Here is a 24,114-nt window from a genome sequence, read left to right on the forward strand (position 1 = left end):
TTTTAGCATGAAAATTTTTTTTATCTTATATTATCAAATTTTAAATTTTTTAATCATAAAAATTTTAATATTATATTATAAAATTGTTTCTTCTTAAAACTTAAAATAATAAAAAAATCATTATTAATCTTTTGCGGGTTGTAGCGCTCAATGCAGGATGGATGAAAAACCCTAGATGAGAATGTTGGCGTGGCAAGAAGGCACAAAATCTATATAGGCCAATGTGTATCTATATTATAGACTATAGTAGTATTGGTATATTTTCTTTTATTTCCTGAAAAGAAAACTGTGCACATCACATGTACACCAAACCTAAGTGACATTACATACATATATTCCATTGGAAGAGTGGTGCTTATTAGATGATAGCGACGAAAGCTTTAGCATTCATGGGTCCAATGTGTAGTACATCGTGTACGCGCAAGAATCTGCTTTGCTATGCATCTGTTTGAAAATTAAGTTTTAGTTCAAGATCATGACTACTCATCTACTCGGATATATATATGTGTGTGAACCAAACTAATAACAGTTGCATGTCGTTGGGCTGTGGAATATTCTATCCACACGTTGGGAATATGCATGTACACTACAAAAAAAAAGTTTTATGGTCACATTTCTTTTGTCACGCTTTAAAAACGTAGCCAAAAGTGGTCAATAGTCACGTTTTTATGAGGGTGACGATTGAATGGAGACTTGATCACGTTTTTTCTTGTTATGCTTCAAAAACGTGGCAAAAGAGGTCAATGGCCACGCTTTTATGAGGGTGGCAATTGATTTGAGATTGACCATACTTTTTTTGCCACGCTTAAAAAGCGTAGCCATAGAGAGAAACAAACACGCTTTTAAAGTGTGGCGACAAGGTTTTGTTATCGGGGCATTCTCAAAGTGTGGCCATTTCCTACAACTGTTTTGGCCACGCTTCAAAAGCATGGCCAAAAGGTTCCAAAAAAAAAAACATTTCAAAGAACTCCTTTCAAAATTACTGAGCTGCAATTGCACATCATCTACTCTTCCAAACTTTATCTTTCTCCTTCTTACACTTGCCCTATCTCGTTTAGATAACCCTAAGCCCTCCACGAAGTGATGATTAACCCTAACCTTAACCCTGTCTTCATCGTGCCTCACCCTAACACTCTCTTCATTGCGCCTCATGAAGAACCCCTAACCACGATGAAGAACATCATATCGAAGAACCCCAGCACTCCACGAAATAGCACAGCACTCTGCGAAGAATGTCGCTGGTGTTCGCAATGCCTTCGTCGTCAAACCCTCTTCTGGCACCCCTAACCCTCCTTTGAGTTTATTCTCTCTTCTCTCGCCACTCTCTCCCTCAAGCTCGCTGTGTCTCACCTTTCTCTCCAATATCTCGCTTCTCTCGCAGCCGTTTCAGACTCAAGCTCGTCGCGCTCTATCATTATCGCAAGCTTGGTTGCGCTCTGTCACCGTCGCAAGCTCGTCTTCTTGCTTCGGCCGTCAACGCTTTCTTCACCATGAGTTAGTCCTTAGGCAGGTGAGTTTCATCTTCCTTTGGCCCTGTTATTTCTTTTTCAATTTCGTTGCTATAAGTCATCAATATATCTTGAATGTGTTGTTGAAAGTTGAGGTTGTTGCTGAAATAATGATTCAGCTAATTTTGTTTTGATGTAAATATATTTGGAGAATTGGAATTTAAGTTTTTGTTGTTGAAAGTTATTTTACTTGAATTTGTTGGTAAAAATTATCAATGAATTGAATTTGTTGCTACAAGTAGAATTTTGCGGTTGTAAGTTGAATATGATGCTGAACATATCACTGAGTAAATTTTTTTGTTGCTGGAAATAGAATTTGTTGCTGTAAGTCTTTCATTTTTTCTTTTATTAGAATCTTAAAAATCCTATTGTATGTGGTCTTTTAGAATTGTCGAAGCCGAATACTAGGGATTTGGAATGGTATTTTTTCATTGTGCACGGTATTCTATTGCTGTAAATTTTTACTACACTTCGAACGTTATCATAGTTAAATTTGTTGTTGTAAGTTGTAAATGAGCTGAATTTATTGCTGCTAAGTTGAATTGTTGCTGAACATATCACTGAGCAATTTTTTTGTTGCTAGATAACGGCACTGTTCTTTTAAGTAGCAAGTAGGTTTAAACTTTATAATCAAACTAGTGGGATTTATTTTAATAATTGTAGTTTTTAATATATGAATGTTTTAAAAGTGCATGAGTTGGTTGTGGCTGTGTTGTGTTGAATATGTTAGTTGAATTGTTTTTCATTGTTAAAAAATGAAATACGTTGTTGTCTTCTTATTAAGGTTGGTAAATTAGGAACTGGGAGGATCAAATTGAGTTAGATGGACAAGTGATTGAATTGAGTTACCGTGACTCATAGGGGTTCTATTCCCTGGTGGCAATTGTTGAGAGGAAGCGTAGAGAGAAGCTCAGCCAGCGCTTGATTGCTTTATCTGCCCTTGTTCCTTGCCTTAAAAAGGTACCATTAACTATGTCCTTGTTCTATTGATCAAAGGATACACAATCTTGTTTCGTCTTTCTTCTCAGCCCTTTTAAGAAAATATAACAAAAGATTCTAACATCATTCTTTGGTATTTCCTAATCTTGATGATTGGAAAATATGACTGGAAGCTCATGGTCATGTACATATAATATTTCCTACTTGTGTCTTAAAATGTTTAGCACAATATCATATTTAGTCCATGTCATAAAGATTCGACAAAATTTTAATGTTAGATGTCGAGGGATTACCACAAAATAAGACTTTGTTGTTATTTTCGTCTTGGTCGTCTTAAAATATTTTTTGATTTGCTGTCTTTAAGTTAGTGGTTCGCAATTGCTGTTTCTGTTCACATCTGCTTAATGTTTGTGTCGTTAAGGTTCTTCTCCATTTGAATTGCTGGTACTGTTTGCTTCAGCTTGATGTTCATTGATCACTAGTGTTCACTGCATCGCTATTCACTATGGTTCTTTGTTGTTCGCTGCTTTTCCTTTATCAATCAAGGTAACATGTTTTCGTTGGCCTTAATTAGATTATTCTAGTTCTTTGATGTGTATCTTTTTCAACAACTAGGGATTTAGTCTGCATGACTGCATCCCACTAATTTCTTTTTCTTTTAAGTATATAATTGCAATGGTGTTCCCAATTTCTATAGCTTCACAAAAATCTCAATTGGAATTGAAATATGAATTCTGTTGTTTGATGGATTGATTGAGATGTGTTGTTAATCATTGCTAGTTGTTGCAGGTTGGACTCTGTTTGCTCTTGTGCTTTCTAGACTCCGTTTACTCCTATGTGGAGTTTCTTATCCATGTCCATAGGCAAATCTAGAATAAAATGACATCATAACCAAGATCTGCTGCTTCATTTTTGTAAGCCTTTAGACCTAAATGATAGAGCAAACCTAAGCCCCAAGATTAGGTGAGATTCTGCCCATTTATGCGCATTCATTTGCCTTGCGTTTGTGAAAGGAAAACCAGAAAATACGTTTTTGTTGTTTAAATTTTGTTGACGTACATGTATAAATTAGTTTATGTTCGTAATAGTTTGATATTATCCCATACCAATTGGATTCTTGTCCCATACTAGTGATGCAATTTTTTCTTTCAAAAAGTACCTTCCAAAAAGTTAAAGCTTTGTGCCTGCTCCACCACTAGTACCAGAAACATTTATTGATGGAAATTTTTGCTTTGTTGACTTCAATAGATGATTGATGGCACCTTTTTTTTTATCAAGTTTGTTGACATAAGATGGAGAACTATTGTCTCAAAATTATGATATTACGTACTTTGAAATTTTGATGCCATAAATTTGTTGCTTTTGCTCTTATCATTTTTGTGACAAACCATTAATATTAATTTGTGGAATATTTAGAATAGTTGAGTTTCACTTGTGTATACAAAGTATTTCTATGTTATAAAAATAGAAAATTTATTAAGCCAAGGAAGCCAAAGCAAGTTGCTATTCAGATTACATCTTAAAAGCAAAAAAGTTTACCTAAATAACAAAATACTTCGGACTTTACATGTCAAAATATTTATATATATATATGCATTTATCTTTTTCTGCAATGATATTATAATTTTTTTCATTGATATATTTTGCTGCTAATTTGCCGTTAATTTTAGCGGTGTTTTCTGTAGTAACTTATCCATGAGCATGCCACAAATTATAAATATAAAACGTGGAACTGCTTTGCTGCCTTGATGCTATTGTGGCACTAATTATCTGTTATCGAACATTACAAAAAAAGGGGGTTTAAAATGGCATTGATATTAAGGCGGTTTTAAAGAACTACTGTAATATCCAAATATTATGGCATTTTTTGTTGCTGTCGTAATTGGCTTTGTATATGGTGGCGATTTTGTTGATTATGGGACCGGACAAACCTTCGGGCCGGGCCAGTCTGTGCACCCCTAAACAAAAGAACTGCAACCCTAACTCATTAAACGAAACACATTATGGCGCTCTCGATCTCCCTTCTCTTTCCTTCGTCTCCTCCGTGTAAAGAAGCTCTCCGACAATGCCGTTCTTCCTTCTAGCTAGGGCTTCTCCTCTCTCCGCCTGTTACAATCTCTCCAGGTACCTCTCCCTCTCAAGTTAAACTGAAACAGTTACTCTGTTAGAAAAGCTGAAACCGAAACTGAAATTCTATTTTATTTTGTTTTTTCTGTTAGTGCTGTAGAGACAAAGATTCCGGTGAGAGGCAAGGCTTTGGTGGCTACTGACCTCAGCATTTCGATTCCAGAAGGCACCTATGCCCGCATTGGTGATTAAATTACCGACTTCTTTGTTATTGTTGGGGTTACGGTTTCAAAATTGTTTTTGGTGCTAATTTTTGGGGGTTTTGTTTCTCTGCAATTGGGTCTTGCGTTGAAGCATTTAATTGACGTTGGTGCGGGGGTGATTGACGCCGATTACAGAAGACCGGTTGGGGTGATACTGTTCAACCAATCGACGACCTCAAGTCTTCTTTCGGATCTTGGATCTTCCTTCCTCTCTATCTCTCTCTCTCTCTCTAATCTCAGATCTTCTCTTGCTTACTTCTATTAAGTTGTTTCTCATATCTCAGAAAAAATATGTCATAGCTTAGTTTCACAAAGCTTACATCCTTATTTGCGATTACAACGTTCTTTCCAATTCTAGCCTTTTGTCAATAATACAGTCTCTGCATTTGTGACGAAAAAGAAGTGAGAACATATGAAAAGAGGAACCAATGGACAAATATTAAGAAAGTGAGAGTTGCAGCGTGTACTTGATTTTTGTATTTTCTCCTATCCCTATAGGAACTCTTCCCTCGGCTAATAGTGCTGTCACATTTAATTTTGTTTTGTACAAATCAGCACGAAGCATCACAATATCCTGCATTGACGAAGAGTATGTATTATGTATATTTCTAGTTTACAAAAATTTCTAAAATGTTTAACCTATGAATTTGAGAATTGCTACTGATAAATCAGGTGTTTATAGTAGTGCTAGTGAAAAAATGCATTGTATTGGTATCTTCTGTAACTAGAATTGTTACACGGAATCTTTAAGTAAACATACATTTGAGTTTATTCTAGATCTGATTCCAACCACACTATGCTCTATGAACGAACTATCCACAAAGCTCCTATGTGATATAATTGAATCAACAATTTGCATAAGAACAACTAAAATGTGAAATCTGAGATTTGATAGCAGAAAATAGTAGTGATTTCCATCCTTAGATAATAACAAAGGCATGCAATAATACATGATTTATGAATTTTCTTGTTTTTTGTATAAATTAATTAAGTCCATATCCATCAGCATGTGCTATGGTTTTTGTGCTTATTATTGTTGATTTCTTACAATATATGTTCATGTGAATACTAGACACTAACTGACCTTGCTATTGTCAATCTTTGATGGAGGTAGGTTTCTTCTTGATGTATACATTGGCTTTGCCGCATCATAAAAGCTAAACCTGGGTGGCTGAAAATTACACAATATTTTCTAAGTCAGTAAGGTTAAACACCTCAATCATAGAACAATCAGTAATTGGATTATATTTCGGAAACGCATATCAAGTCAAAGATATTGAATCTGGAAATATAATTAATTCAATAAATGGAAAGTATTTAAAGCCATATCATTGTTTGTTAACTCAGAATTGAAATGCATAAGTCTGAGGATAAAAATAAAAGGAAATCATTACAAGCATTGAACCCTAAGGAGGAGAAAGGTAAGGTGCCATAAGCTTTGCTAAGTCTGAACGTAACTTTACCCTTTCACTATCCAGAGCCGAAAATGCTTCGATTTGCTCATATTCTTCGTATTGGGCCTTGCCAAGTTGCTTTTCACATTCTTCTTGTTTGGCCTCAATGGAAATAATTTCTTGTACGAGCTTTTGGTTCTTATGTTGGATAGTGGTTAGAGGTGTTGCTATATCAGCCTTCCTCTTTCAAATTTTGGCAAGTTTCTCATTGATTTGAGCCAATTTCGTTTCATGTTCTCTTTCTTCCTTGTCATAGTAAGCTTGAGCAGAAAAGGCTTGAGAGATTCTTAAGTCAAACTCTTCACGGAAAGCTTTTATAGGCTAGAGAGCTGCTTTATCTTTGACCTCTTGTAGCTTATCTTGAGCAGATACACACCTGTTAGCAACTTTTATGAATTAGCTTATTATAGCAGAATGTTGGGATGGAACCTGGAGTTCAAGAGATGAACTTAGGACATCAGACAGAATTGAGTTCAAGGTTGCATTATTTGTCCATTCAGTGGGTGGATGATCCAAAAGCTTGAGAAGGGCCAAAAGTTGTTCTCGAGCACCAATACTTGGCTCAGGTGAGAAATTGGATGTAGAAGGACCTGTAAGTGCAGTGGAAGAAATGGGCACCTTATCCTCCTGAACAACTTAATTCAGAATGGTAACTAGTGTAATTAGGTCAGCATCTGTGGATTTAGAGACTATGCCCAGATCTCCAGACCCTAAACCAGGACGAGTCAGAAGTTTAGCATCCTTGAGTGGACTAGAAATTCTTTGTGGTGAAGGGATGGTTTTCAGAACTCGGGATGGAAAATCTGAATCAGGGGCAATAGTTTCAGGGACTCGAGAAGTAGAGTCAGAATCAGGAGCCACCTGGAATCCAGTAGAGGTTTCAACTTTGTTTAGTGGAGAAGAATGTTCGATACTTAAGATATGTGTTGGAGAATGGTGAGCATGTTCTCCTGTTACATCAACTATTTGGGTCTCAATTGAAATTGGAGGAGCTACCTGGAGAGGTTCAACAGATGCAATAGTTTGAATTGATGAATGAGATGCTTGTTGTCCTAAATCTTGTTGATATTGTTGATATGGTTGGTCAGGTGCAAGAGATGAAGTGATCAATTGAGCAGCAGTGACAGGATGAAATACAACATACATCAGTCGAGATTTACTCTGATTGAATTAATATATTCAAAGACAATATAATGTTATCGGAACGGGTCTTATTCTTCGAATCAACTGAGAGCCCGAATCCGAATCAATTGCATCATCTGACTTCGAGGATGCAGCAAGGAGATTTTGTTCACTATCATCAGAAGAGCTCTCGCTTGATGGTTGCAACTGTAATTAAAGAAAGATTGAAATCAAGATGATTGCAAGCAAAGGTGGTTTTCGAAGAATTTTGGTTAAAATGTATATATATAAATAAAGTATAGTTACCCTTCTGGAAGTCTTCGAAGGAGTCCGTCAACCTTTCTTTGGTAGTTGTCGTGAAGAAGCTGTGGCTTCGGCTTTCTTTTTCAGAGGCCTCTTGGGAGAGCCTCAGCAGTAGGAACCGCTCGGATAACAGAACTCTTGATTTCTTCCAAGGTACGACTATACTTAGAATAATAAGTAGCTCACCAGTCAAAGCAAGATTTTGGAATGAATGAGCTACGGACCTACGGTCATAGATAAGATGATTATAGCCATCTCTTTGTTGTTGATTCTTCAAGAGACAAACATCAAGCTCTTTCTTCAAAGCCAAAGTAACATGGCAAAAGGGTTTGCTGTTCTTGGGGAGTGGAGTTGGAATAGCTTGAGAGAGGCCTAGTTGTCTGGCTGTATAGTGAGGGGCATACAGAGTGGCTTTGAAACATTCCTTTTTGTGTTGAGGTAGCCCTGTTGGGATCACTTGCACAGCTAGTAGGCTTGCCCAACTCCTGTTGGCAAGCTCGCTCTCTTCCGTTCATTAGGGAAGAGGAGACGTTCGAGCCAGGCAGGACCACAATTTCAACGCAGAAAACGGGTGAAATTGAGGTCCTCATTATCGAAATTTTTATAAGAATGGAAAAGGGAAAAAATAGCCCAAAATTGATCTTCATCCGATTGAGCTTTTGGAAAATTTGGTTTGAAATTAGCCAGTCAAAAGTCCTCAATATGCTGTTTGTCTAAAACGCCACTTTCAAGCTTTATCGTATGTTTTTTGAAAATGGCATTTATCCAGAGTTGGAGAAGGCAGAGAAGACCTCCTGTACTAATCAAGTAATTGTTTCGAAGACAATTGACAAACTGGCCAAGCTCTTCAAAAATATGCCTTAGAAGTAACTTGGCCAAATTGAAGTTGTTCCCTTCATGAAAAAGGGCAGCAAGTAGGAGAAAAAGCTTCTGCATTTGAACACTTCAAGAGCAGAAGATTATTGCATTTAACCAATAAAATAAAAAGGCAACATGTTCATCATCTGTAACAGGGTCATTCTCTGCGCCCATGGTAAGCAATGAAGTCGTTGTAGGAAGTCATAGAAGCAATGATGTACTGCTGCTTGGGTTGCATGTTAGAAGTAAAATCTGGAGGGCTAATTGGGAGCCCTGTGATGGCAGCTACATTGAAGAGTGACATACCAATCATCCCACAAGAAAGGTGGAAATTGTTGGTAGTCCTGTTCCAGAAATTAGTTACGGCCCCAATCATCCAAGGAAGTATTGAAGGAGTAACATGAGAAAGTCGTAGAAGATCTTGAATCCCAAGAGCCCTCCAAGCAACGTTCTACGCTGGTGCAAGACGCTCGTGCCAGGCCATAAAGTCAGTTCCACAAGAGGTGAGTTTAGGGTTATTCCTGAAGGGTTTTTGATTGGTAAAAAGGAGATGTCAAGATCCTGATTAATCAACAAGTCTTCCCCTTAAGCATTGGGAAAGTAAAGGAGTCGCTTGTTTTCCCTTTCTAAACCCTCAATGGGACCAACAAAACAATGGGTGTCATCACCTACAGTGAAGGGGATAAAAATTCTGGGATCATCGAGTTGGAGCTATAGGTCATCAATAACTTCATCATTGACCTGGTTCAGTACATGTTTACCTTTGTCCTGAGTAGTGACGTAAGATGAAGAAGCAGCCATTGGTGAGAAAAAAAAAACAAAGAATGGAAAATAGAGGCTGCACAAGAAGGGAAAATGCAAGAGATGTTGATAGAATAAGAATTCGAGAAAGTTAAGCAAAGATGAGATGTTTGAATTTAAAGGGGGTTTTTCTTGCTTAACGTTATTGCAGAAAGAGTTCAAATAGAAAGGAGGTAACTTTGCGAAGAAGGCGAAGTGGTGGAGAGAGAGATTGTGAATCATGGGAGACGTGTCAAATGTGTCAGAATTGATGAAAAAGTTAAATGGCAATTATGACTGGTTAAAGTAATTAAAGTTCCAAGGAGTGGCTTCAAAAGCAAACACATTAATCCTAGGGGCAATTTGTTAGTCGAAATAATTATTTTCGAAAGATTAAGCTGATTCGAAAAGTTGGTAAAGTGTCGAGATGGAAGCAGGGACTAAAAGAGATACACGTGCAAGCATTAAGTGGAGATTATTTGGCACAAATTCGATTTCGATACTTTGGTAAATCGAGCAGTTACACGAATGAAGGGGATCGAAAGCCTTCTTTGAATTAAGGATTTGTTGGTAATGCTCTTGGGCAAAAGAGCGGAAACGGTTACCTTAATCTCCGCACGCGAAGGGGCACGAATTCTTTAATGATCAAATTATGGAAAGATGGCTATAAATAACAATACGATGCAGGGGTTGGAATTTTTTTTCCAGAAATACACTCAAGCACACTCACATCCCTAGCGAATTTCCGAGTCTGCATTCAAGTTCGATTTCTATAGGGTTTCTTCCATTGTCTTTACTTTTCAATTTTACAATTTCTGTAAACTTTATCTTTTCCAGTTCAATTTATCTTCAGAGCATATTTTAATTTCATTGTCAAATTTACATTTAAGTACTTTTACTTTTCATGTCAAAAGTCTTTTGACCCAATCGGGGGCATTTTAATTGCTTTATTTGAAATTCAATGCAAACTATTTCAATTTCAGTCAGTTTTACTTTTCCAAATCTTTATTTTACACATTTTCAGTCTTTTGCACCTTTCGAACTCATTTCCCTTTTAATGCTCATCTAATTCGAGGACATTTGATGCACTAATAGAAAAACTGGTACCTACAAAAGAGGAGTAGGTTTTGCTCTTAAACCATTAGAATCGAGAACCACTATCAATTTATTAAAAATCGACAAAACAAATATATACTTCTTTTTATATACTTTTACATAAAACTTAGGTATAACAAAAACAAAAATAATTTACATGTGACACATACTCTCAATTTTGGAACCTTTTTTTTCTTTCCTCACTTGTTTTCCCTCTCCCTTGGGTCTCATTTCCTTTCATTTTCTCCCCCTTGCAACCACACTCATACACACAACACAATCAATCTGTCTCTTTCGTCTTACTTTCTTTTCCTTTCTCACTCTATTATCCACTAATAAAAATGAACTTTATATTTCTTTTACTCAATTTTTTTCATTTTTCACAATTCCATTAAAAGAGTTCAAGTTTAGTGAGTCTTTTAGTTTTGTCTTCTATCGTGTATGATATTTCTTGTATTTTTATTTTTTTATTTTTTGGTTGTGATATTTCTTGTATTTTTATAGTATAGAAAGTAAATATTTTATTTTATCGATAGCTTTACAAAAATTTAAAAAAATGTACATAACATTAAGAAAAATGGACTCGCTTAAACACTAATGGGTATGGTTTATGAGGAGGTTAATATAATTTGAGCCGAATTGGTAGAAGGAGCCCACTTTCGAGTGAGAAATAGGTTACTTCTCTTGCTTTCAAAAAAAAAAAAAAACAAAACAAAACAAAAAAACAAAATCAATTTGTCCAAAAAGCATGTTTGAGAAAAATGGATTATATTTGAAAAGTGCTTCGAAAATATGGTTTGGTTCGTCTTATTAGGCATTCTTCTATTTACTGGTTAGATTAGACTATCCAGTTTCCTGACCAAAAATATAAAAAAGACTATCCAGCTTCATGACCAAAAATATATATATATAAAAAAACAATATCCAATTTAATTTATCGCAGTCCAGCTTAGTCTTAATTCTTGTGGTTTGATTTCCTGTCCAAAATGGTAATTATAAAAGCCATTAAAAAATCGGTTGGACAAGAAAAAATAGCCATTAAAAAAAAAGATACAGACTAATTAACCAGAGTCAAAATTTTAAGGGAACTAAGGTTTTTTCTGGAGGGGATAAATTAACGGGACTAAATTTAAAACAATATATAATCATAAAGAATTACTTGAATCTAAGGGAAAAAGGAAGGTGTTTGCGTGATGTCGTGGTAAACAAAAAAAGTTTTAATAAAGAATATAGTGTATAGAGCTTTTAAAATTTTAATTGTGTTAAAAATTTTGAAAATTGATCTCTTCTATACATAAAAACTTAGGTTGTTACTTGTAAAATCGTATATAGCATAACTATTAAGATTTAAGACAACACTTGTTGACTAACATTATAAAACAAATTACTCAGTCTATTTCACCCAAACAATAATGGGAGTGGATCTGGAAAAAAAAATTGGATATAGTATTCAGTGAAAAATTTCATCTTTTATTATTTTTTTATTTATTTTTTATCTCACTTATAGAATTAAAGATGGAAAATTACATTTTATTCTCTCTAATAATAAAAAAATGGAGAAGATCCATTTTCAATTAGGCTGATATCTCGTATTAGGCACAACAATTAGAAATTTTATAATAATAACGACTAGCTAGGGCCTAATTAAGGCTAAGTAAGGTGTGAAACCTATTAAGAAAAGTACATAACTACTCGTCTCTTCATGAGTGGCGTTGTTGCACACTATTAATAGAAAACAAAATACGTGGTTTAATTTGCCAACAATGTTATAATCATTAGCATCACTAGTATTCTATATATCTTTAGCGTGAAGATAGATACATATTAGGGATTCAGAAACCAACTTTAATTCATCGATTGATTAGTTTAGTTTATTTGTCTGTTTAATTAAGGTAGTTTTTATTTTCAAAATTTAAAACTAATATTAAAAGATTAAAATTTAATATTATATTTAGTAGTTAAAAATTAAAATTAAAATTTCAGTTTTAATATACAAAATTTTAATCTTTGAAATTTTAATAATATTTTTATTAATAACTAAAAATATTTTAATAAATATTTTTATTTTATTTTTATATTAATTTATTTTAAATTAAATAAAATATTAAGATATAATTTAATTCTATATATTTTACACTAAATATAATATAGATATTTAATTTAATTTTAGATTTTTTGTCTCTGTCTTGTAGTTTTAGTATCCTTTTTAAATAAAATCTAAGTGTTGAGAGTTCGAATTATATATTAATATATATATAATAATTCATTGATTAACGACAAATTTTTAAATAAAACTCAAATTCACAATAAATTAAACATTGATCTATTAGGTTGGAAAACAATTGAAAAATTAAATAAAAAAAAGGTTCGGGATTTAGTATTTCAAAAAGTTTTCCTTCTTGTTTCCCTACCTAATTATTGTTTGCACACATCATGTGCATGCATGTAATTACCTTATCTGACTGAAACCAACCCTACATGTTATTACCACCATTCACCACCACCCTAACAACCTTCATCATCACCACCTCCATATGCTCCTCTAATAAATCAATTAACTCAAACATCAGATTTGAAGATGGGGCGGTGCATGTGCGCATCCATGCACGTCAATGTCAACTTTTCCTTCTAAGTTATATATATGTATCTTCCCAAAATACCAAGTATGGGATATATATTACTAAAACCCCTATAATTACTAAGAATAACGTTGCGTAAACATTTAATTTGTGAAACATGTACGTATACAACTATATATACATTGATTCATACCTCATCTATTATTTAATTTCTTCAGTTTTAAATTATTATTGCCATTTTTAATATTTTTGTTGTATTAAAAAATCAATATAAACAAAACATAAAATTTAACTAAACATGCTAAACATTCAATAATAATAATGTACTATATGAAAAGGGTAACACCGCCCCAATATTATTGTGATTAGAAAGTTTAGAGAAATGCTAAAATCAAAAAGAAATATAATCATTTATGTTTGGCGTATTGCATGGTACATCCCTGGCCCTGGGCTCATTGGGCGTGTGAAAGTTTGACTAATTCAGAATGGAGACGAGGAAGAAGAGGTTGTCCATTTATTTGGGAGGCTGAAATAATAATAAAGTTGAATGGAAGTTATGAATGATATGATTAAAACATGAAACTGCTACTTCTTTATCGTCGCTATTCGCTGCCTAATATATTTAAGACAAACTAATTCCATTTTGTGGCCTTCTGCCACTATTGCATTTAACGGGCTAAAATAGACAAGGCGGTTTATTAGGCTGCCGTTGTTTATAAGGATAAGACATTAAAATAAAGATATAGAAATACAAAATCGTGTTTGATGATTTGATTTGATATATTTAAATTAAACTAAAATTTATATAAGTAATTTTTTATTAAAAATAGTTTTTTAAATATATTTTTTAATTTTTTTATTTTTATAACAAATTTATCAAATCTTTTAACAAATTACAAGGTCAGACCACCAGACTAAATAAAAAATATAAACTTCTTACTAAAAAGCTATTAATAGGCTAAAAGTTTGGATTGCTCTATTTCCATCTCTATTACATTTATTACTTGGGTGATATTTTAAATTATCTTTAATAATTTTTGTGGATAAATTATTTTGATAGTAAATGTTGAAAAATTGGTTCATGATTTTTGAAATATTAGATAAATTAGACTTGATAAAATAAAAGGATAAATTAGGTCCTAATATTTAAAAAAGTAACCAATTAATTTCCTAATTTTTATTAAAAAAAAGTTAAATAGATTAAAGTGTTTGAAATTTTAAAAGATAAGAAGATTAATTTATATATTTATTTTTTTAGAGACAAACTTATGTAATGTTTTTATTAAAGAATCATTTGTCTGTCCAATGCCAGATTGTAAATCCAATATGCAAAGCTTGATAACTAAGAAATAGTAATATGTTGACAGCAGAAAAGAAAGAAAGAAATTATAGTAAATAATATTAAATGTGAATAAGCGACTAGATCAGAGAGTCAACAATTGTAAACTGATGGCATGTTTCAAAATAAAACCTTAAAAGTTTTAAAAGATGTAACATATATATAAAGTAGCATACATGAAATTAAATTCAATTAATTCAATCAGTCTATAATTAGATACTGTTAAGCATTTTTTCTGCAAGAATTTTGAGTATGTATATCTAAAAATCTTGCATCTGTACGTACGTATTCGTATTCTTCTTTTGTGTTTTTATGAGAACTTTTTTATTATGATACTTAATTAGCTTTTCTTCTCCCTTTCGACAGTTGAGTTTAATCATCAATTCAAAAGAAATAATTAAATGAAATAGGTACAAAATTCTCTGATGTGCCCCAAAGAAAAGGGAATTAACAACTAACTAACATCGTTTTTCATCTGTTGTATTCACCTGAGTTTCTTCTTTTAATTTCTAGAACCGTCTACACTCAACTCCTTTATTTATTACAATTATAATGTTTTTTCAAACTTAATAATCCATCTCGAATTCTGAATTGGCAGTTAGAAGTTGGAAGCTTGGAGTAGGAAAATCCTTGGAACCCGCCACACACAATCTCTTTGTAACGTGACTTATTTTTGTAATATATATTTAAATAGCTCATTAAAAAATTTTACTTCGAACGCTTTTGTTTTTAATTTTTTTATTGTATTAATATTTTTAAATTTTATAAAAATAAGACATATAAATTTTTATTTTAGTAAGATTTATTATTTTCACTTGCTTTTATGTTTTATTTTTATAAAATTTAAAAATCTCAACGTAATTTAATTTTTTGAATAAAAATGTCTAATACAAAATTTTTAAGAAATTTATTTGAGTATAAACTTTTTTTATGCGTATAATATAACATTTTTGTTATTAGATTGAACTGCATGTGTTACGGTTGTTCTTTCATTCATACTATTATTAGATAACAAATTGGTTCACTCTCCTTTAATTATATCTCGCAACAGTCTATCTATCTATCATATAAATGGAAAAAATCCATTTGGTATAAAAAAGAGTGAGACACATTTCAGAATGCTTTGATTTATCTCCACCTAATAAGTGACACGAAGGCTTTGTTATTATTAGGCTGATTAAAAAGTAGCTCATGATAATTATCGAAATTATTGATGGAGACACATTATTATTTATTAGGACTGAATTAAACCTTGAAACGACGTTTACTAGTTGATATATTGTTATCAAATTGAATACCAAATTAAAAACCGAAAAATCAATTAAACCTTTTTATGATCATCAACAAGTTACACTAGAATTTATATCCTCCATATATAATCTAAATTTTAAACCGTATACTTAATTGATCAGAAGAATTTCCACACCTATTCATGGTGAAAGAAATTAAATCTTAATTGTATGCTTTTGAATAAAGAAAAACAGGTATATTCACTTTCATATTACTCTGTTTTTTATGTATTTATTTTGGCTTAACTTTAAAAGTGTTATAGGATTGATTAATGAGTGAATAACTATTAGTATAGTTAAAAAGTGGGAAAAATATATTATGTAAAAATGACATCATTTTTGTGATGAGTAAAACTTGCGAGTTCTAACATGTAAAATCAAAGCCAACAAAGTCCCAAACCAACAAAGACAACCCCATACGATAAAAGTGTCTCTATAACATTCCATTCCAATACACTTCCCAGAATAATAACGTTGTTGGCGATTTCCTTCATTATGGTAAACAAGTGCAGCAGAGTAACCAAAGAGAAATGAACCCATTGGAATATTTGCCACCACAACGTTATGGTTCACTGAGAAATTGTTTGTCCCAAATAACTCACTTGTGGTTGAGACCGAAGTTGAAGTGATTGCTCCAGTGCACACTCCAATTATGGCAGTGCTTATGTATAGGGCTAGGTGTGTTTTGTTTAGGAGCAAGAAGAATGCACCTGCTATTGGTGCCATCATTGCTACCATTGATCCTGGTCTTGATATTACATACTTGCCCCTACAAAATCATAAGAGCACAAATGATATTCTTTTAGCAGTGTTAGCCAAGTGTATATCAAAATTAATCATCAAAATAGAATATATATTAAAATAAAAATATATATTAAAAATGAATTATGTTAAATATGTAGATCATAAATAATTTAGTAGTTGATTTTTAATGTGCAAATAATATTTTTACATAAACAATTAACATAAAAACAAGACTTTTTTAACTCAAAAATAGGAATATTAGTCTCAATATTTTATGATAAAAATAAAATATTTTTATTTGGTTGGTGATTTTAGAGCTTTTATGTATCTACGTAAAAAGATTTTGAAAATAGTATGAAAAATAATATGCAATCTTGTTATTTGAACCCATTGTTAGTGTCGGACACCATATATTAAACGGAGGAAAGAAAAAAGAGAAAAAGGAAAATGAAAAAGGCAAGTGGGAAAAAAAAAAGAATTTAAAGTTATGTGATAAACAATTAGTGTAAACACCAAAAGTAGGTTGGACATTTTTTCAATAATAAAATATTAATTAAAGTAAATTTATAGCTTTTTTCAAGTAGTTGCATGCCATTGGAGTAGAAACAAAATTTATTCTCTTATTCTTCACTAAGGTAGAGTTGTTGATCAACTAACATAGTAATAGGCTAATAGCCATGAATTATATGATGAATATGTAATAACTACAAATGTTGTTAGATAGTGAAGAGAATGTGTAATTTTACCTGTAAAAGTAGTCCATAAGAGATGGCATGAGCCTTCCAAAGAATCCAAAAGATGAAGACAAAGACACCAAAGAAGAAGTGGCAGAGCAACCCCTTGACTCAGCAATTTGTCCCAAATTATTAAGAAACACCAAACCAAGTGTTGCACCAAAGAAATACACAAAGAAATATAGCCAAAAATCTATTCTTCTAATCATCAACATCACTCCAATCTCTTCTCTACTTCTACTAATAATTACTTCTTCATTATCATCATGAACATCTTCTGTGATATCTTCACTCTCTTTCACCTCATTATTATTATTGCTCTCTTCCACACATACCCTTAATGAATTCTCTCTATTTGTTTGCCATGATCCAACGAGTTCATTGATCTTCATTGAAAATGGGACTAATAGAGGGATCAAAAGGGACACTATAATACCAAAAAGGTTACCCTTTTGAGATATCTTGCTAGATACAAATTCCAAGCTTGTGATCACAGAATAAACCCCAGTTGCAATTGTAATGAAAAACATAACAACAAACCCAACACCCATTTTTCTATTCCTTGTGGTGGCATCAATTTCTCCAAGTATAAAAGAAGCTACTAATCCAACAATCAATGGTATAGTAGAGTTTAGAAGGAGAAAGATTGTAGCTTTATTTTTGTTGTGCATGGAAATAGCATCAAGAATGGTGTTATAAATCTTAGCACTTAATCCTTGGTAACTTGTTGTGATTCCAACAGCAACTTGTTGATCAGAAGAGAAGTTCCTAATTGTGACAACATAGCAAACAGTGTTGATCCAGCAAATGCTGTTTCCGGCTATAACTGTTAGCAAGAACACATGCCAATAGGACAAAGAAGAGACTTGGTTTGTTATGAAGAGATATTGGACACCATAGCCAACCAAACCAAGTGTTGTTCCAATCATTAGGACAAGCCAAAGGGGTAGGTAAATCGCCGCCATGCCGGAGAAAAAGCCGAAGAGCTTTCCGGCATCGGAGGCGAAAGCAAGGTTGTTGAGTTGAACTTGGGATATTGAGAGGAGTTGCTTTAGTTGTGAGGAGTAAGCTGGGAAATTTGTATTTGTTCCATTTATGGCTTGGAGCCAAATGATTCCCACAAGACGCAACCATTGAAAGGCACTTGAAGAAGCCATTCTTGCTAAGAGAAGAAGCTTTTCACAATATTTTGAAAACCTTCAGTTGTGAGGCTTTATATCCTACCAATAAAGAAAAAGGAATGACAAAATTAGAAACTTCAGGTGTGAAAATATATTAATGTACAAGATTTCTTATTTAAATAAAACTGTTAAAAATATAATAATTCATGTGTATCTTTTTATGATATGACATTAAAATTATTATAATTTGAAAGTTTAGATTTTGATTCTTATTAACAAAAAAAATTAATACAAGACAAATTAAAAAAGGGAAAGAAGATCTACGTAAAAAAAAATTATGCAAATAAAAAAACTATTAAACTTATATTGTTTTAAAAAAAAATTAGTTTCATCACATAAATAATGTAATAATATTAGATTGATTGAGTGATAAATACGCTTGTCTTCTTATTCATAATCTCAAATTTGATACTTGCATATAAAAAAAATGATGTTAAAAAAAATATAGTTATAGTTTTTTGAGTCAAAACTAGTCAAATTTTAATAATAAATTCAAATGCTAAATAAAAAAATAAATAAATCCACTACCTATGTGGCTGTACTTATTAAAATGTGGTTTTATATCAACCACCTATGCTTTGAAAAATTGTGTTGTGTGAAAAGAGAAGACATGCATATAACATATGTAATATACAATACAGTGTTACAATTTTGGATTTTGCTAAAAAGACATGTCTGCCTTATTAATTAATTGTGGAGATAGACAGAAAATGAAGTTGTTCTATGAACTATTAAGTGTTATAACATGCTGCAGGAATATACATACTGTGGCTTGATGATGAAGTGTAAAGAGAACAAATTCATTGATGTCATTTCTCATGTCATTCTCTGTTCTCTTGTATATTATATACACTCTGTTTCACACTTCACATAATATTAGGTTCAACAATGCTAGGGAACCAACTCTATATAAGCCAAGAATCAGCCAACTGGTAACTGGATGTTGCTACTAATAGGCACACAGATGTTTCTTTTTCTTGTAAATTGGATGGTTTTGGATATGATTTCTATGTTTCATGTGTTACGCATTAATAAAACATAATTAATTATATGGAATCAACTAATGAATGATCAAAGCATCTGTTCCGTAATTCTCTCCTAGGTCAACAATAATTTAACAAACAAATTAAATTATAAATTAATAAAACTAATTATAATTAATTATGTTGTTCCATTCTTGGCTGATTATTAGTTGGTTCCATATACTTTTCCTATTAGGTTCGATTTTGAGGTAACTTATGTCGTCAGTTATACGTAATCTAAGAGGATTGTTGTGGGCCAGTCAGATATTTTTCTTGTTTCTGAACCATACAATAGCTTGGACCCCCTTTGAAATTTTGAACCCTTCCCTTGCTTAGCTTCTTATTACAAAATACTTGATTCAATGCTTTAGTGATTATAATTTTATTTCATTTGTACTTATCCACCACATTACATATATTTTCGATAAAAAATGCAAAAATATTTATGTTTTAATAATAAAAATATTATATAATTGATATTAACGACTAAAATTACTAAAACACCAATATTCTTATTATATTTAAAAAAGTAGTGCAAATATGAAAAGAAAAAAAAAGGAAGATATATACTTGTTTTGTGCATCATTTCACATTTTAGTTGGTTGTTTTTCATATCTGATTTCAGCAGTAATGTTTTCAATAAGCCTTCTTACATAGTTTATTGATTTTGATATCAAATTGCCAACAATTTTAGTGATACTTTTTCATGTATGTTACAATAATGGAGGGTAAATTATTTTAGATATGTATATAGTTTCACTTAATTATTAATTAAGTGTGTTTATATACAATTTAAGAATTTATAATCAAATTTTAATTAATATCACAAAATTTCTAACCAAATTTCTCCATAGTAAAAAACTAAAAATGTTTTTCAACTAAATTTATTTAGTTTCAGTTTTCTTGATCAAGTATTTTTATATTGAATAATTTTTTCTTAAAAAAAATTGAATATAGTAAAAATTTAATCACAAAATTTTTAACCAGAATCTAAGGGTCTAGAAAAATACATTTATAAATAAATAATTAATTGAAAATACTTAAATTTTCATACAATAGAAAAGCTTTATAATTAGTCTTTTACTTCTTATGGTCTTAAACTTTCATAGAATTAAGAACCGGAGAAAGAGAAAAGATAGAGAGATAAGAGTAAAATTATATATCTTTAATAGTGTTTTTATACTTTTTTTTGTTATTTTTACAAAGAGTAATTTTTACATTTATATATTATACACAGCATTAACACTTAATGCATATATCAAGAATCTGTTAAAGACTCTAGTAACTAACTAACAGGATTGGTTTAGCTATGGAATCAGTTTCATCCTTTTGATATTCTACAATAACATTCTTCTTCAAACTCAGAGAGGAATTTTGAATCACCCTGAATTTGCTTTTGAGTTGTTCAAAATTATTACTAGACAAGAGTTTGGTGAAGACATCAGCTATTTGAAAAGTTGATGGTATATGTACAATGTAAAACTGGCCTTTATATTAGATAATTAGATTAAAAATTTTAATTAGACTCTTTTTAACTACTTTTGTTAAGAAATACAAGTTTTAATTTGATGTAGGATAAATTATAAAATATACTAAAATTATTGTTTTTTCTCAAAAATAATAACTAATAAAAATGTAATTACAAAATTTTCATCAAGCATATGAAATCAATTATAAATTTTTGAAACAGTAAGAATCTAATAGAAAGATTAGATAATAGAATAATTAAACAACACTTAAGTACAAACTTTTGGACTACAAAAACAACTAACTGAAAAAACAAATTATAGAAAACTGTAAAGTAATTAAAACGTTTAAAGTGCTTTTTTTTGTCATGAACATTTAAAGTACTTACATCAGTTAGTTGACCATGGACAGGACATGATTGATATAACACATGGACAGTGTTTGGTTTATGCATTTATTTATTATTTTTTGGCAGCTGACACTTTAGTTAAAGTGGTAAATTAATTAATCTTTTTTTCTTCCATGGGTAAATTAATTAATCAAGCGCCTCTAATTTTTGGTCTTGGTTTGCTACTCAGAACCAGGATGGAACATCGATGACCAAAGGGCGGAACAGGACCAAAAACAAAAAAGAACCAGGACAGGACAACAACTAGGAAGGGGAAGGGTAAAAGGAGAACAGGGAAAACTCATCATTTTTTTATTTTTTGGTGTTAATAACCTCTTATCATTCAACATGGTTTCTTTTTTGGTCATGGTATGGGCCGGAAAGTCCGACCCACACCCAAAAACAATAGCCGACCCAGCCCAACAGCTAACATTATTACAAAACGTGACTCTCCCTTCATAAACCCTGAACATGGTTTCTGAATGAAAATCTTATCTTCTTTTCTGGATCAGATATAAAACTGTTTTTCAAAATTATGGTGAACCAGACCGTGGGCTTTATAGCCCTAACCCGAAAAGGTTGGGTTTTTGTTGGCTATTGGGCTAATCAAGCCTCCATAGGTATTGCTATAGTAAAGAGTAATGTTATAAGTTGTGGAACAAAAGAGTAATGTTATAAGTTATAACATCCCACCAAAAAAACAAGGTAATGTTTCTAAAAAATTAACTATAATTTTTATTTTTCACTTAACTTTATCTTTTACCAAAACAATTTTAATGTTACAAAAATATTGCATCTTGTATTTATTTTGTGTTTTTATTTTATTTTTATTTTAAAATTTTGTGAAAAAAAGATAATAATAGAATAATAAAATTATATATTTATTTTTATTTTTTATATAATACTACAAATAAAAATAAAAAATAAAAATACAAAATCAAGTGCACCTAAAGTTTCCACTTTCCAATGCATTTTTGGTTTCCAGATATACAATAATACAAGTTAATAAGGAGACTTCAAATTAAACGCTACTATATACCCCAGTCAAATAGTCAATATATAAAGCTTTGTAACAATCTTCATAAAAGTAAGAAAACAAATAATTGAGTACTATCGTAAATTATTATACAAAACAGAACTTGAGAAAAAATACAGCACATATGATACTGATATGAAAAAGAAAGAGAATTTGAGAAATACTTGTTCATATATAGGTTGTGGTGGCTTTTGTTCTCTATATGCAGAGCAAATGCCATTGCTGCCGTCGATCTTCCCATATCTCCAGCGTAATATTGAGAGTGATGAGAATTTATATAGAAAGGAAATAAAGATTATTGTGAGTTAATTATTGTCCTGATCAATTTGGTTTCAGATCTAGGCCACGGATATTTGAAGATATTTGATCATGCGGTAATGTTAGAGAAAAAAAAAATCAAAACTTGTCTTATTTAATATTTATTAATTGTTACAACAATTAATAAATATTAAATAAGATAAATTTTAACTAATTTTAATTAATTTTTTGTTATTAAATATTTTCGAGAATCGAATTATAAAAAAAAATAATTACAAAAAAAATGTCAAGAAGATCAATATATTAATGACAGTTGTGCATGTTTTGGGATTTAATCTCTCTTATTTTTGGAAGAAAATTTCGTTGATCTCCATCAAACAATGAAAATAGGGATTTGATTGAAAATATTTGTAAACTATACAAATTTGATTTTAAGAAAAAATAATAAAATCCAATTAAAAATGATCTAAAATTATAAGACCTAATAATAGAGTAAAGGTAAGCAATTTTTCTATTTTTTTTTTTATTATACTTCATTGATCAAATTGACATTAAAGGTTGGATAGGGGTGCACAGACCCGGCCCGGTCCGAAGGCCCGGTCCGGTTCCGAACACTTTAGGAACTAATTTGGAGTGATTTCATCGGGTTTAGGGTCGGGTACGGGTCTCAAAAATAGACCCGGTCATTATTTCGGGTCGGGTCCGGGCCATAGCTCGGGTCACCCGAAGTCGGCCCGGTGGCCCGGTCATCATACACAATTAATATTTTGTGTTATTAATGATGGATCATGACTATTCTTACGTGGAATTTAAGTATTGTAAACCTTAATATTTTGTGTTATTAGTCATTATAAGATTATAAGTTAATGTTTTACGTTTAGAATGCATAAGATTTTAGACTAATACATAAGATTGTGTTATTTGTATTGATTTAAATATTTGGTATTATTAGACAATATTAGTATTGATTGTGGTTATGCTTTAATATTGATTGTGGTTATGCTTTAATTTTGAAGAATGGTTGGTTCTTGTTATATTTTTCCAAGTGAATTTTACCATGTTAACTAATAACTAATGATTGGAGCCTTGGAAATTTGGATATTTTTACATGCTAGTTTACAAGAAGGTATCAACGTAATGTAATGTTAACGGCCCGATTTTCACCCGGTTTTCACCCGGTATAATTGTGGCCCAAAAGTGTATTGGTTTCATCGGGTCTAAGACCGAGTTCGGGTCTAATAAATAGACCCGGTGTATATTTCGGGTTGGGTCTGAGTCACGTCAAACCCGACTTCACCCGACCCATGTGCACCCCTAAGGTTGAATATTATTCCAAGAACCAGAAGGGTATCATCATCATTAATTCATTTAAGTGAATATCCCCTGCCCTCAACAATTTTCCGTTTTCATCGGCACTTGAAGCAAAGAATAAGAAGCAGCATAGTATTACTTTTTCGTTCGTAGGAACTCATCATATGATTACTCATGGATGTTCTACCAATAACTAATTAATGGAGGAACAATTTTGTTTCATTCAATGCTCAAATCTATTACCACCAATTACTACTCTAGTTTGATCAATCATTGGTGACATAGTCTTCTTGTACTCAGTGGCGGAGCTTGAAACAAAATTTTGAAGGGGCCAGATAGAAGATAATTGCTAAGATATTTTTTTTTAATGGATCCAT

At 31.8% G+C, this 24,114-nt stretch overlaps 1 protein-coding gene across 1 annotated transcript; it reads right to left on the bottom strand.

Annotated features, from left to right (window-relative positions):
* Window positions 1–15,905: 15,905 nt before the first annotated feature.
* On the bottom strand, window positions 15,906–18,305 carry LOC107458133 (protein NUCLEAR FUSION DEFECTIVE 4). Its single transcript, XM_016076346.3, has 2 exons — window positions 17,087–18,305; window positions 15,906–16,365 (listed from the first exon to the last, which is right to left on the bottom strand). Exons 1-2 carry the CDS (start codon window positions 18,229–18,231, stop codon window positions 15,930–15,932), a joined length of 1,581 nt encoding a protein of 526 aa, XP_015931832.1. The 5' UTR covers window positions 18,232–18,305; the 3' UTR covers window positions 15,906–15,929.
* Between the last annotated feature and the right edge of the window lie 5,809 nt (window positions 18,306–24,114).

Source organism: Arachis duranensis, chromosome 7 (assembly GCF_000817695.3).
Source record: "Arachis duranensis cultivar V14167 chromosome 7, aradu.V14167.gnm2.J7QH, whole genome shotgun sequence".
NCBI classification, from domain to species: Eukaryota; Viridiplantae; Streptophyta; class Magnoliopsida; order Fabales; family Fabaceae; genus Arachis; species Arachis duranensis.